Source organism: Mastigoproctus giganteus, chromosome 12 (assembly GCF_048544385.1).
Source record: "Mastigoproctus giganteus isolate SK-2022 chromosome 12, ASM4854438v1, whole genome shotgun sequence".
In the NCBI taxonomy this organism is placed as follows: Eukaryota; Metazoa; Arthropoda; class Arachnida; order Uropygi; family Thelyphonidae; genus Mastigoproctus; species Mastigoproctus giganteus.
The window spans coordinates 47469720-47486621 of NC_143586.1; the positions used below are offsets into that span (position 1 = coordinate 47469720).

The 16902-nt window shown below is 34.9% G+C and overlaps 1 protein-coding gene across 3 annotated transcripts in view; it reads right to left on the reverse strand.

Moving 5' to 3' along the window:
• LOC150077018 (equilibrative nucleoside transporter 2-like) overlaps positions 1–16902 on the reverse strand; it is a 140523-nt gene that overhangs the window by 6850 nt on the left and 116771 nt on the right. For 2 of the 3 annotated variants that reach the window (XM_090385621.1, XM_090385622.1), the window contains exons 12-14: positions 15375–15460; positions 9973–10172; positions 3222–3333 (exon numbers count right to left, since the gene is read on the reverse strand). In XM_090385621.1, the coding sequence (XP_090241747.1) occupies positions 3222–3333; positions 9973–10172; positions 15375–15460 (398 nt within the window). Of the gene's footprint in view, positions 1–3221; positions 3334–9972; positions 10173–15374; positions 15461–16902 lie in introns of those variants that run through there. The other variant, XM_090385623.1, reaches the window with a different exon arrangement.

Here is a 16902-nt window from a genome sequence, read left to right on the forward strand (position 1 = left end):
TTTTGATAAAATAAAATACAGAAGTTTTTGACACCGTGTCTCTTCCTCAGCTATGAATACATCAATCCGTTACGATATCTATATAATATCGATGTAGATACACCATAGACAACTCTTAAAGAAAAACTACGATTGTAGTGTGAAAGGGCAGGTCTTGCCTGACCAATTTGATTGGATACTATGATGTAGTCACAAAAGAACTGGATGCAGGGAATAACTTTGATATTATATATTTGGATCTTAGAAAGGCTTTTGATACTGTTGCACATGGAAGACTGCTGCACAAATTGGAGCAGTGTGGCATTGGAGGCAAATTGCTGCTATGGATAAGGGGATGGTTGAGTAGCAGAAGACAGAGAGTGGTAATCAATGGACACTGCTCAACGTGGACTAATGTTATTAGTGGAGTTCCTCAAGGTTCAGTGTTGGGTCCGTTGTTGTTTTCGGTGTTTATGAATGATATTGATGATGGGATATCAAGTTTAATGTCCAAGTTTGCAGATGATACAAAGGTTGGCAGGGTCGTTAAGGACAATACTGACGCTATGCTGCTGCAACAGGATCTGGACAGGTTGAACAGATGGGCTGAGAGGTGGCAAATGAGGTTTAACATCGACAAATGTAAAGTGCTGCATATGGGAAACAGTAACCCCAGATCAACGTATCAACTCTGCGGTACTACACTGACAGTGGTGGAGAATGAAAAGGACCTGGGGGTAATTGTGCAGGCAGATATGAAGTTCTCTGAGCAGTGCAGACGAGCTGCAAGAGTAGCTCATGGTGTCTTGTCAATGATAAAGAGGAATTTTTCTAGCAGGGATAAGGAGGTGATTATTCCCTTGTATAAGGCAATGGTAAGGCCACATCTTGAGTACTGTATACAGGTCTGGAGGCCTCATTTCAAGAAGGATGTAGAGCTGCTGGAACGGGTACAGAGAAGGGCAACAAGATTAGTAAATGGAACAAAGGGTTGCTCTTACGAAGAAAGGCTTAAGTTTTGCAAATTACAGAGTCTGGAGACTAGGCACCGGCGAGGTGATCTGATAGAGGTGTATAAGGCTTTGAATGGTTTGAGCATGCTCAATGCCAATGGGATTCTTCATCTTTCTCAGAATAATCACCTCAGAGGGCATAAATTCAAATTGAGGAAGGACGGATGTCGGATAGATGTGCGGAAATTTGCCTTTGGCCAGCGGGTGGTTGGTTGGTGGAACCGACTTCCATCACTGGTTGTTGAAGTTGATAGCCTAAACAAATTTAAAGCTCAACTGGACAGGTATTTCGAACGAACGGAGGGGTGAAATGGGAGTGGGTTTTTTTTTTTTTTTTTTGTTTTTTTTTGGCTGATGCTGAATAAGCTTGCTTTCTTGCATCATATGCCTCTGCTAATGCTAATGCTAAAGGCATCATTTCATCTGTATCTTATATTGTGCTCTTCCTTCACAATGCATTACCGAGTATTGCACTACCCCGAATAAGTAATGCTTCACTAATAGAAAAGACTATTGTTATTTATTCTTGGTGGGTGCCTTTCACACTATGATCGTAGTTTTTCCTTTAAGAGTTGCCTATGGTGTATCTACACCATTGTTGCATTTAGTTTATTTAAATGAAATATGGAAATCAAGAATGGTAGCACATGGTTGTGCTAGATAAAGATAATGCGTGACCATGCTTAAAAAGAAGCTTGTTTCACACAGTAAAAAAAGCTGTTACGTATTACATGTAACCCGCATCCCTCTTCTCCTATTGGCTGAATAAATATCACTAGAAGGAAAATTATTTTAATATATAGAAAGATATTCTATTAATAGTGCAGCTTTTAGTGGGTGGATTTCCAGAAAATTTTATATTTGCGCCTTTTAAAAAGATCTGTCAAGCTCTCCTAAATTTCATTAAAATCAGACAAATATAAACTTGAATGACTATGTGCCTATTATCTCAGCATAACTGTCCACCCATATTGTAAAGTTGCTACGATATGAACAGACAGTTGTGCTGAAAATAATAGGTGCATACCCACTTTCCAACCTACCTACAAGTAACATCAGCTTGAATACCTTTATAAAAAATAAATTGATTTAAAAAATATTCTTCTATTTATTTTAAAATTTGTGTTTCTCCTAAATGAACAAAATTTCCCAAATCTTTTACTTTACTGATTTTCTTAATTTCTGGTCTGTATGTGATACACAAATTGTCATGTACAACAAAAATGTCATGCACTGAGTTATACCAATATTAGTAAAACAATAAGAGGAGTTTACCTCAATATAGTACGTAGAACACTTCCGTATGATACCCTCCAGAAATTAAAACGGAAAAATCGACAACTTACCGGTACATTAGAGTAAATATAAATAATCAATTTAACACAATTCAAAACAATTAAAAATCAAATTAACGCAATTAAAAGAATCTAACGAAAATATTCAAAATGATTTTCCTTCCTTACTAAGGAAGGAATCTCATTTTGAATATTTTCATTAGATTCTTTTAATTGTGTTAATTTGATTTTTAATTGTTTTAAATTGATTTGAATTGTGTTAAATTGATTATTTATTTATTTATATTTTACTCTAATGTACCAGTAAGTTGTCGTTTTTTTGTTTTTTCCGTTTTAATTTCTGGAGGGTATCATACAGAAGTATTCTACGTACTATATTGAGGTAAACTCCTTTTATTATTTTACTAATATTATTATCAACTTAGAACATATTGAGTATTACAGCTCTGATTCATACTATCTAACTGAGTTATACCATACATCAAATTGTCATGCACCAAAATGTATTATAAATTGTCTTGCCCTCAATTGACATGGTCCTGATTAGATGGGATTCTGTTGGCTAGAGACATCTGCCCACTTCATGCAATGCTTATGATTCAAAGTATATGCATGCCATTGTCCCTATTAATTTTAAAATCTAGTGCTATAGATGCGAGCAGATCATAGCACTTAAAATCAGCGGCATATTTTAAAACTTGTTTACAAGTTGGTTGGTGGCTGCAAGAATTTATTTATATATATCCTGTTCCTAACCTCAGTGGATCTTACTTATATACATTCTTATGCTATAAGAATCTCTATATTCAATATGGAATATGTGAATGACCTTTAGAAACATTTCTCCGTAGGTAGCATATTCTTAGCTAAACATTTTAATACAGACATTGTCATTCTGCATTTTTTAATTCAATTAAAAGGAATTAAAATACTATCATAATAATTTAATTATTAGTAGTGATGAGAGAGAGCCAAGCATCAGTCCTAGTCCTAGAAAACATGCCATCATTGACCCAGCAATTTCCTGGTATTCTTCCTGAATTACTCTATATTAATATCAAGAAAAATAGTTAAGATTAATGATCAAATTTTAATTACTGCAAACCTTCAGTTCTATCATAAAAATTAAGTATTTAAGATGTGAAAGTTGACGAATTAAACTTTATGTATGCTTAGATTTATCTTTTTGTATTGCAGAATGTGATGACTTTTATATATACGAAATGATGTGGAACTACCTTGATTGAAAGAGTTATATTTATAAAGATTTCCCTGATGTGCATTTCCCCATATTTTCTTATTATTTTATAATGATGATGCAAGGAAACAAGCTTATACACCATCAGCCAAAAAAAACTGCCTGCCTTATCATCTATCCATCAGCATTAATAACTCTTCCCTAAATTTATTCAAACCTACTCACTTCCGCAATGCTAGATAGACATTTGTTCCAACACACAATCACTGCTGATTGCTGGAACAATCAATGGGGAATTTTTGCACATTTATTTTGCAAACATACCATACTTTTTCAATTTAAATTTATGTCCTCTTATGTGTATCATCCAACCAAGAGTTAGGATGCCATCTGCATTTCACTTACTCAATCCATTTAAAGCCTTAAACACTTCAAACAGGTCTAGATCCCTTTACAGCTACCTTGTTTCCAAACACTGCAATTTGTAGAATTAAACTCTTTCATGGTAAGAATATCCTTTCTGTCATTGACTAATCTTGTCATTCTTCTCTGCATCCATTCCAACAGATCCACATCCTTCTTAAAATGAGGCTTCCAAACCTGTATGCAGTATTCAGGATGCAGTCTAACCATTACTTTATACAACAGGATAATTACCTCCTTGTCCCTCTGTTTCAAAATTCCTGTATATCACTGACTGCCTGCGAATTGTCCTAGCAGTCTGCACTGTTCAGAGAACTTTATATCAGCATGTACAATTACCCTTAGGTAATTGTAGTCTGGTATAATTTTAATTTATGTCAATAAAGTGCCTTAGGTCCCTGTCATTCTTCACCACCTTGAGTGTAGTACCACACTCAAGGTGTGGAAGAACATCCAATTGGTATGTTATTTTGTGATTATTACTACCCATCTTGCATTTATCAATGTTAAATATCTGCCATTCTCAGCCCATTTGTCTTATATTTCTAGGTCTCGTTACAGTAACCTTGATTACTCTCATTAACCATCCCACCAACCTCTGAATCATCTGCAAACTGCAGCTTGATATGCCTTCATCGTTATCATTAATAAATATTGAAAACATAATGAAACCCAGCACTGCACTCTGAGGAACTCGAGTAATAACATTTGATAACATCAAAGAAGAGCAGTGCCCATTTATAGCCACCCTGCCTTCTACCATTCCATCATCCCTTTATCTATATCAGTAACTTGCCATATTGCTACAAACTGTTCTAATTTGTACAGCAGTTTTTTGTGCAGAACAGTGCCAACAGCTTTACTGAAATCTAAGTAAATGATGTAAAAATTATTTTTTGCATCCAGTTTCTTTGTTACTGTGCTATAGTAGCTAATCAGATCAGTCAGACAAGATCTCCCTTTAACAAATCCATGCTGTGTTTTCTGTATAACTGCATTCCTGTCTAGATGGTCTTACATTACTTCTTTAACCTGGCAGGTGCCTTTCAAAAAAAAAAAAAAAACTCCCACATTACCCTTTAATTAATAATTAAAAATCTGAAATTATTTCTAGCTTTTTAAATGTAGTCAAACTTTTACTTCAATGGTTCCTGAATCTTTTTTTCTTACAGTTTATGCAAAGTAATTAACCACAACCACCTTTAAGGTGCTGCAATAAAATTTGTTTAACACTTTTGTCATTTGCATGAATAATACCACAGGAACTGACTTTGCTGTGAAGTTTCAAATTCTGTGTTTGTTTAACATTCTAGATTACTTGCCTTTCCATTCCATTCCCACAAGTTAAGTAAACATCTATGGTGATATGACTTGTTTTTGAAAGATTTGTTATTATTTTTGCATAGTAAAGGCACAGAAATGCAGCATGATACTCACTCAAAGTGGACATTGCTCTATGGGAAGCAAGATAAGCAGATATCACTTTTCATGTACTGTGAAGCATGCCAAATTTGAAATAAAATCTTGAAACAATTTGAAAATTGAAGTGTAGAATAGTATCTAATATGCACATATATATTTTAATTCTTTAGAAGTACATATATACATAATAAGCTGAAATATATGCACATTGCTTGTTTAAAATTACATGTGCTTAACAGCCTTTTTGACTTGGAAAATGGATCAGACCTAATAGATTCACATCTGTATTTTTTTACTTAATGTTTTTTTTAATTTTCAGAAGAATTAATTTTGTTTTTGTTTTGTTTGAAAATAACAAAAAACACCACATTTTATAATTTTTTAATTAAAAGATAAAAGAAGTATTACAATTTTTTAAGAAAAGATTAAATACTAGTATGGTGCATGGACAATTCAAAAAGTTTTTTCCAGAAAAAAATAAAAATTGGCACTGGTCAGGTGCTGTACTATCATTCATTTAATAAGTTTTAGAGCCATGGCTGCTCCATTATTTTCCCACGAATATAAGTCACATTTACAGGTCTGTAATTACTCACTTTGGCCTTTGAGTCCCCTCTTTGTGAATAAGAGAGACATTTACATATTTTCATTCATCCTTGCACTTAGGGACCTCCCCTGAATGCAAAGAATGCTCTCACAATTATGGCCAAAGGTTTACTTACTTCTCTTTCTCCTTCTTTTAATATAGTTGGATAGAGTCCATCAGCCCCAAGTGTCTTACTTTTAGCTTCAACAATTTCTCTTCCACTTTCTTCTCGATTATCACAAAATCACTTAGCTCCCAGTTACAACTTGGTATACTTCTAGTATTCTCATCCCTAAAACTTCACACATGGATGAAGATGCAAAATATTTATTCAGTTTGTCAGCAACCTGAACGAGATCGTCAATAGCTATGTGATTTCAAATTTAGTTGGCCAATATCAGTCACCCCTTTCCTTCTATTGTTAACATATGCAAAGAATTCTAGTCCTTTTCTTTGCACTCTTAGCCAAAGACATCTCATAATCAGCCTCTGCTTGCCTCCCTAGTGACTGACTGCAGACTAGTTTGTACTTACTGTAGATTTCTGTGTTCCCTGATAATTTATAATTGTTTCATGCATTTTTCTTCTCTGCCACTTAGGGCTAAACATTGAACAATATCTCTTGGTATGAAAAGCTTATTAGGTTCTGTGGTTTCTTCCAATTTAGAATTTACATTTGGGAGCATCATCAGTTGGTCCCACTAAAATGAATTTAAAAACTGTCTAAAACCATTGTAGTCATCTTTATGAAAGCGAAATCTCTTCCCTTTTCCCTTGTTATCAGTATATCCTTAAGTAAGTCACACATCAATATGTTATGCTATGATCACTGCTACATAGGGGTTCCTTTATCTGGAGATTCTTAATGCAAGAAGAGTCACTGCTTTCTCTTGAGAAAGCTTGTTTGTTTGTTATTTGGTTTTTAGGAGCACTAGCAACTAAGGCCATATTGCTCCGGGATATGCGGTGGTCATTCCCTGACCTTTCCGCATCCTCCGTATTTGGTGGTGATGGGCTCGAACCCCGGTCTAATCAAGAAGCGTGTGCTACGCACTGCTGCTCCTCCCCACCTGGCTACGGAGGCGCCTCTTGAGAAAGCAGTGACAGAAATCAGTGAAAGCAGTACTCTTTCTCAAGATTATTGCTTTCTCTTGTTGTATCTCTAACATGGCATTGTAGAAAACAGTCATCCAATAAATCCAGAAAAGTTCTGCTACTTTGTGAGTGACCAACCCACAAGTTTCAGTCAATATCTGAAAAGTTAAATTCCCCTATTATAAGACCATCTGAGATACTGGTATAACTGTTTGATATACTCACTGCAATCATCTGGCATATGACTGTGATTTTTATTATGTTTTCTCTCATTTATGTCACATCAAACTGACTGTCAAGCTTGAGAGTGAACAGAAATGAGGAAGCACACTCAGTTGACACATTTTTATCTGCTTATGGGGGAAGCTCCACCATGTTGTAAACACTGTCATTCCATACTCACCATGAAACAAATTCTAGACTGTAGCCATTACCATAACATTCGGAACATAATTTTTAAATAACTTTCATGTATACAGTAAACCCCCGCTATTCGGGGTCACTGATTTAATATAAAATGAAACCTAAAAAAAAATGTGAATTTTAAAGCGCCATGAACATTTTCCCCATAAAAAAACATGGGCGTGGCTAAAATTATCTTTCATAGTCAAAACAGCACTCAGTGGGTGGGGGGAGAGGGGTGACAAAATCACGAGCATGGATGTTTCTCGCTAATCCTTGTTCAGTATGTGCTATGCGCTTGTCATGAAGGTTTCGTCGTTTGCTTTTAATTTATATGCTTATAAATTGAATAAATTTATCAATTTATAAATTGACATGCCTACAAAAGTGATAAATCTACCGTTTTGCGGTGTAAAACAGACTTTTTCGAGTGTGTTAACAGAAGAAAGTGACTTTATTGTGGACAAGTTCTTTCTAACCCGTACAAAATATGACTGCAAATAACAAGGGAAATGTGAAAAGATCAAAGAAGGTGATGACATTAGCGAATAAAATTGAGTTATTAGACAATATCTAATGGTGAAAGTGTCTCGTCAGTGGTAAAACATAAAATCAATAAGTCAACGGCACAATCAATCAAGAAATCGGAAGAAAAGATCTGCCGTAGTGTCCGTGAAAACGCCCTAATTGCTTCAAACATTTGCTCTGTAACTCGTGATGTTAAATTAGAAAAAGCTTTAAATCTGTGGATAGAAGACCGAACTCAAAATAAAATTCCTTTAAGTTCACTCATCGTTCGTGGAAAGGCAAAACACGTTTATCAACACTTTAGCGAAACTGGTGATAGCACTGGCGGGATAAGTTTTTTAGTTAACAAAGGCGCTGGTTTGAAAGATTTGTTTGAAATTTCTAATAAATATTACATTTAATATTAAATTGTTTCTTATTTTCATTTCGATGCCATATGCTTGCATTTCACTATGTACTGTCTGTACATAGTCATATTATGAAGGTACTTTTAGACTAGTTTTTCTTATATATTTCATAATTTGGAACAGAACCCCTTTATTACTATGGGAGCCATAACTCAGTATTTGCGTTTTTGATATTCGCAGTATTTTATAAGAAAAGGCAAATCTCTCTGAATTCTTTATGTTCTTAAAGGAGATACAATTATTTGACATATTTTAACTTTACCTTAATGGAAATCTTGCAATACAGTATAGAAATAGGCATGAAGATTCTTAGTAGGCCTTGTGCTATACAACAACATATCCAACTAACCAACCAAACATTGCACTGGCAACTTGCATTGCCGACCGGGCTAGCCGAGTGGGTAAAGTACCTGCCCGGCAACCCAAAGGTCGCGGGTTCGATTCCCGCCTCGGGCTTGGATCAAAGTACTGCAAAAAACCTTGGGAGGTGCAATATGGCCACAGAAGCCGATGTGCCAACAACTACCAAATCAAAAAAAAAAAAAAAAAAAAAAAAAAAGCAACTTGCATCAACGCTGCCTTAGTCTCTACGTACTTCCTTAACCAAGAGAATACCTACCATCTGTCCTTTCTGTAGACATTGTACTCACCATATTCAAATTTTGCATCCCTTATGTCTGGCACCACGATTCCAATATCCATACAACTTTCAGATTTGATGACTTAACCAATACTTCAAACTCATCAAATCCTGTATTCCCTGACACCTTGCTTTCCAGGATGCTGCATGTCCCAGTAGCAGTTCAAGAATCACTTTCACCTCTGCTCGTGGTTTCTGTTAATCTATTAGCCTGTGTATCTTCCTGTTTATTTAAGTTATAAGTTTTCAAATCCACCTAATACTGTCTTGATAGCATCAGCAAACATTTTTACACTTCTTCTATTTAAGTGTGAGTAGTCACAATTCTTAATTGTGACTTTTTCTCAACATTTCCGTAATCTATTAAGTAAATCCTCATATCTCCTATTCGTAATATCATTAGTACCAACATCTACAACAGTATCACCTTCTGTGCCCTTAAAAGATGGCAGCTGCTCTACAATATCATTAACTTTTGTTCATGGCAAACATACCTTGGTCCTATTCCACTTTTCCTTTTTACAGAATATATTCCCACTTACCCTAATAATAGGATCACTGACATAGCTACTTCCGGTGGAACTAGAGCTCTTTGCATCAAGAATACCAAGTCTAATAAACAGGCATGGGCTCTAGCATTGAGCTGGGCAGCTAAGTGCTTGATTTGATACGCCCCTTTTTACAATTCTTTTTTGAGGGCGTCAACTCTGTTTTATCAAGCCCTCATATATAGGCTCATCTTGTTTATATCAAGAGAGGTTAAAGTGAATCCAAAAGAGAACTCTGCTGTTGTCTTTTACAGATAAAGGTATTATTAGAGTAGTTTTTGAAATAAGTTTGATGAGTCATGCATCATCTTGTGTGATAGGTTAGTAAAAAGGCTAAGTTATTATTAGTCCACAAATATAAATTATACATTTTTATACAAATTACTTTTTTTTTTGGTAATATGTAAATTGCAATTTAATCATTAATACTACTTACTTTGGCCCATGCATCATCACAATAGTACAGAGATATCCATTTGTAAGTGCAAGCAGCAATACAAACACAATGAACCAGATCTCACTATGAAATACGACTGGTAGATGGGAGCGAGGATAAGCATTACACAACATGAATAAAGGAATGAAAATAATTCGTACACAGCAAGCCCCAAATGCAATGTATCCTTTGTTAGATGGCTGTAAAAATATGGTAGAAAAAGTTTTAAAATTTGTACTGTACTATCAATTCTCAGCATGCCTGAATTGACAGTATTTCACTTCTTTCTCTTTAAATTTCAAATCACAATACTTGCTAATTTTCTAGTATTTAATTAATAACTTTAATTTGACTTACTTCAAATAAAGATTTAAAATGACTTAAATTTTTTGGTTTCTCAAATTTAAAATAGGAGCATTTTAATATGCAGTGTTCTATAAGAATAAAATAAACACTTTATAAAGTAAATACATGCAGATACATACTACACGTGGTGATGATCATAATAATTTTAATAACTTTAATAATTCTAATAGTGTATACATTTAAATAAGCCAAACATTTCACGACTCTAGTTTTCCTGTCAGTGATGAAAACAATGATTAATTACCAACTATCAGAGACTGCCACCATGTTATTCTGATGAATTTTGTGAATTAAATCTTGCAGAAGGAACAATTCTCTAACATCATAATCCTCCACAACTCACATCCTAAATGAAAGAAATATGTTTGGGTGGCATCTATTGTACACCATTTTTTTTTTATTATATAATATTAACTTTTTATCTTTTTTTTTTTTATTGAATTGAAAATTGATTTGCAAAACTCAATTACAAATTATCAAAGAGGTAACCTAAATTAGACTTTTTTTCTGTTTTATTAACTTAAATTGGCATATTAATTTATTTTCTAGAGTAGATTTATATTTCTAGTTACGATACTTAGTTTAATTTTTAACTTCGATAGAGATTTTGTAGGTTATTCATGGTATCGGTAAGGGTATCCAATCCACGTGTTTTACAAGTTTTGCAGCCTCAGCGAACGCAAAGTTTTTACCTATATTTAGCTGCTTTATTGATATATTAAATTATTTTCTATAAGTAGCTTATAGACCTAATCAAGATCCTTGGTTTATTTTGAATTTAGATAGCGAGATTTTGGAAGTAAATTAATACTTAGTGTCCATAGATTTACCATTCGTAACTTGCCTCTTCATGGACTAATGATTCTTCATCCATTAAGAATCTGCAGATAAAAGAACCACTAAGTGGCAGTGATCACAGTGTACTGATATGGGATTTACTTAAAGATGTAACTACCATCAGGGATAAGGGCAAGGGTTTTTGCTTTCATAAAGGTGAATACGGTGGTCACAGAATTTTTAAATTCTATACATTGGGATCAACTGATGATGTTACAAACATGAATTATAAATGGGAAGCCTTCGGGGGACTTAACCTTGGAGGGTACTAGGCTTTTTATACCAACTAAGAAATACTGTTCAAGGTTTAGGCCTAAATGGATGTCAGATGAATTAATGAGGCTTGTGGCAGAGAAGAAAAATGCATGGGAAGCATATAAATTATCAGGTGACATGGAAACCTACAGCAGATATAAGTCAGTAATCAAGTCACAAAGGAGGTTAGGCAGATTATGAGAAATCTTTGGCAAAGGATGCAAAGAAAAACAGCAAAGAGTTCTTTACTTATGTAAACTCTAGAAGGAAAAGGCTGAATCAGATTGGTCCACTTAACATAGATCATTTGACTATTGATGATTATACTCAGGTAGCTGATAAACTGAATGAGTATTTTGCATCTACATGCACACATGAGGAGTTATTCAAGGAGGGGAATGCCAGAAGTTTATCAAACTCTAACAGGGAGCTAAGTAATTTTGTAATAACTAAGAGCAAAATGGTGGAGAAATTGTTGAAGTTAAACATAAGGAAGGCACCTGGTTTGGATGAAATATATCCAGTCATATTAAAGGAGGCAGCAAAGGAAGTAAGCAAACCCTTAGACATAATTATGAAAGCTTCCTTGGACTGAGGGGAGTCCCCATGGACTGGACATGTTCAAATCTGTCTCCAATTCACAAATGGGGGATCAAAGGGTGACACGAGTAATTACAGACCTATTAGTTTGACTTCTGTTCCAGAGAAAATAATGAAGCCACTGGTTAAGGAAGCGATGCAGGATATCTAGACAAGACTGCAGTTATAGTTCAGACACAGCATGGTTTTGTTGGGGGGAGTCTTGTCTGACAAATTTGATTGGATACTATGATGTCGTTACAAAGGAACTGGATGCAAAGAATAACTTTGATATCATATACTTGGATTTTAGGAAAGATTTTGATACTGTGGCACATGGAAGACTACTGTACAAATTGGAGCAGTATGGCATTAAGGGCAAGTTGCTACAATGGATAAAAGGATGATTGAGTGTGGTAGAAAGCAGACAGTGGTTATCAATGGACACTGCTCTTCATGGACTAATGTTATTAGTGGAGTCCCCCAGGGTTCGGTGTTGTGCCCATTGTTGTTTTCAGTATTTATCAATGATATTGATGAAGGTATATTATTGTATATGACGAGATGCCTTAAAACCCCAGAAATCATTTAATTTGTCAAACATTACGAAGCGGGTAAATATTAGTATTAGTAATGGCTGTATGGTGCAGGAAAGCCTATGGCTTATGCTGCACCAGCCAAAAAAAAAAAAAAAACCTCAATAAAACAATGATACAAAAAAAAATAATAAATAAATAATAATAATTAATAAAAGAAAAGGAAATTAAACCTATCATCATATGCGCTTCCCTCACCCGAAGGTACTATCCAGATGACCTTTGAATTTCCCCAAACTGTCAGCCTGTACCACCCATATAGGCAACATATTCCAGTAACTTATAACTCGCTGGCTAAAATAAAACTTCCTGCAGTCTAATCTAAACATTTCCCCCCGTAACTTGAATTTATGTCCCCTAGTTCTAGCATCATTTATAATCTTGAAAATTTCGTCTTCATTCATTTTACTGATGCCTCTCAGAGCCTTAAACACTTCAATCAAATCTCCTCTAAGGTTTCTAGTTTCCAAACTCTGCAACCCACATATTCAAAGTCTTTCTTCATAAGGACGCCCTTTTGCCCATCTCACCAGGCGAGTTACCCGTCTTTGCACCCCTTCAAGAAGCTCGATGTCTTTCTTTAGGTGCGGTCTCCATACTTGAACACAGTATTTCAAGTGTGGTCTAACAAAAAGCTTATATAATGGGATTATCACGTCCCTATCTCTACTTGCAAAAGTTCAATAGATCATCGATAGGACACCATGGGCCTTCCTTGCAACCTGTTTACAATGCTCAGAGAATTTCATGTCTGACCATATTGTAACACCCAAGTCCCTTTCCTCCAGTACTGGGTTTAGCTGAACTCCACCAAGTGAATAAGTTATTTTGGGATTACTGTTTCCCAGGTGTAATACCTTACACTTTGTTGGATTAAAGTATAGCTGCCATTTTTTTTGACCATTCCTGAAGTCTATCTAGGTCTCTCTGAAGAAGCTCAGCTTGACAGTGATCATTAACTACTCTACCAATTTTAACATCATCTGCAAATTTAGACATCACGCCCTCTATCCCTTCATCAATGTCGTTTATGAAAATTAAAAACAACAGTGGCCCTAATACTGATCCTTGGGGAACCCCACTTCTTACATCAACCCAATATGAGGAATAGCCATTTATCACCACCCTTTGCCTCCTGCCCTGAAGCCATCCTGCTATCCATCTAAGGATTTTCCCAGTGATTCCAACCTGTTCCAGCTTATAAAGCAACCGCTCATTTGGGACTGAGTCAAAAGCTTTGCTGAAATCTAAATAAACAATATTGAAATTATATCTGCAAAAAGGCCTCTAAGGTTGGAGTTATACATACCACAAGTTTAGACAAATACACCAACCGTTTAATAACTGTTTATTTAAATGGTTGGTGTATTTGTCTAAACTTGTGGAATGTCGAAATTATTCCCTAAATCCAGCTTGTGAGTGACCCTTTCAAATTAGGGAATCAAAATAGCGAACCAGATTAGTTAAACATGGTTTTCCCTTAACAAAACCATTCTGAGTATCCTTGAGAATTTCAATTTGATCCAAATGATCCTGAATTCCACCCTTGATCATTGCCTCCATGATTTTCCCTACCACTGAAGTCAGACTGACAGGTCGATAATTTCTCACTTCACTCTTAGAGCTACCCTTATGTATGGGAGATACATTGGCACTTTTCCAATACAAGGGAATTTTCCCAGAGTCTAGTGATGCTCGCATAATTAGCCTCAATGGTTCAATGCACTCACTTGCCACCTCCCTTAAGATTATAAGGTATATTTCATCAACTCCAGGAGCCTTACTGGCCTGTAAGCTCGAAAGTTTTTTCATTAAATAATCTTGCAAAATTTCAATATCATTAATTACATATTTTTCAACTTCGCTCCCACAAAAGGTTTTTCATTTGTAAATATCGATGCAAAATAACTGTTGAGTTCATCTGCAATGGCAGCTGGTGTATTTAGTACTATTCCCTTTCTCTTATGTAAAGGTCCCATCTGGTTTGTCCTGCTCTTCTTGGCATTTATATATGTGAAGAATTCCTTATCCCTCCGCTTTGCTCTGTTTGCTAGTGATTTCTCATAAACTGCCTTTGCCTGTCGAACCTTTTCTGTAGCTCTATTACAGATCATCTTGTAGCTGTTATAGGCTTCAGTACTTTTTATTGCTCTGTAACCTTTCCATGACACCTTTTTCTGCTCAAGTAATGTGGCAACTTTTCTATTCATCCAACTTGGAACCCTCCTCGTGGAGTATTTTTTTAATGGTAAATACGCATTCGAGGCATCTGTGATTAATGTTTTAAAAGCATACCACAGTTCAAATATATTCATTCTCTGTGCGATATCTACCCAGTTAATAGAGGCCATGTAGTACCTTAAGGCATCGTAATTTCCTTTTCTGAAATAACCTGAATACATATTAATTATGTATTCCCCCAGTGTTAATGACAGGATTCTACAGTGAATCCAGCAATGTAACATAAATAATTTTAGTAATTGTTTATATTGGACAGTTTGTAACCTTTTTACATAAGTTATAATAATAAACTAACTATTTACACGAATTTAATATTATCCTTCACTGAAATACTTCTATAAACTTCCATATAATATAATATCTCCCATATCATACTTGGATATACTTCTCCCTAGGGTGTAGTGTTTTTATTTGTGATTATGTGCTTAGTTTACAGCCTATGTAGTAGAAATGAGGCTTTTTTTGTCACTTCAATTACTCTAAAAATATTTCTGGCTATATGATTAAGGGGAAAAAAATTTAACTCACTAGAGTAAGCCAACCAGCCACAAGACGACCTCCCATATCACTGAGATTGAATAAGAAAAAACAAGCTACTGGCAGAAAGAATCTTCCTAAATAAAAATGAAATTGTCAGAACACAATCAATTTTGCCATTCCAATATTTTTATGAATGGTTTTACAATTCTAAACATTCAGTGCAAATTAAATATTAAAAAAATATTTTTTAAAGTAAAAAAAAAGAAAAGTTACATCATGCAAAGCATTATTAATAATAGAAAAGGCATTAAAATCCTTTGTCACAGCGAGAATTACATCATTATATGCAAAACAATAACAATGAATAATATCATAATTAAAAGTATCATTATCATATTTTATCGCATGATGTAATATGCATAATTCAAAACAGCATTTCTCAATGAGTGAGCTGTGAATGGTTCTTTGGGGTTTAAAACTGGTTGATTATTGGCTTTTCTTGATCATGATGGATTATGTTTTAAGCTATGTACAATCTCTGCATAGATCCCATCCTAAAATTTTCAGCAGCAGTTGTTTAAAAAACCTAGTCAGAAGGTATATTGCATAAATTCTCACCCTAAATGACCAGAATTAACATAACACAGTAGGGAAATGAAAGAAAACACTTCTTGAAAGGTATAGTCAATTTTAGTTGGACTGATTAGGAAAAGAGTAAAAGAGCTTAAAAATCACTTGGAGTTGGAGAGCACTGTCATGATGGAAAACTAATCTATATGTGCCATTTTTCAGGAAATGTTTGCCATGCAACTTTCTATAGATGTCACAGAACTTCTTTGTAGAAATTCTCATTCAAATTTTGTTCCAGTGAAATGAATTCTTGATGCACAATTCCCCCAGTGTTAAAAACACAATCAGCATGCCCTTCAAACCACACCAAACTTGTCTGACTTCTTTGCTTATGGTAATTTTGAAATCTTCTATTGCAATGACTTCTGTTTTTTTTGTTTTGTTTTTTTCACACCATGCCCATGAATCCATGTTTTATCACCAGTGATGAACTTGGAAAGGAAAATATGGGTCTCTTGCTGAAGTGATTTGTGATGGTCCTCATACACATTGTCCCAATTCTGCTTTTGCTTGTCCATCAGTAGATGAGGCATGAATTTGGCAGAAATCTATTGCACGTTTAAATTTTCTGTAAACATTATACTGTTCTTGCCATGGGTTGACAAGACAGAAAATATTTCTTGACACTGGACTTATAAATTTTTGCAGGCTATAATTAGGTTGTTCTAAAAAACAGGAGCAAAAGAAAAAAAAATTAATTTAATGAGTTTGGAACTGAACTGTGGATGGATTTTGACTACTTGATGGATGTGTCCATACTGGTTTGGAAGACAGAGATGGAATTACAGATGCTAATTCAGAAGAAGTGTCCATGGAAAAGTTTGCAGAAAAAACGCAAAATAAACTGAACATCTCTGTAATAGGGAGTAGAGTGGAATGGCTAAAACCTTTTAGCCATTCCTTAAATATAGGAAGGTAGGTTTCAGCCATTCTTAAATACAAAATT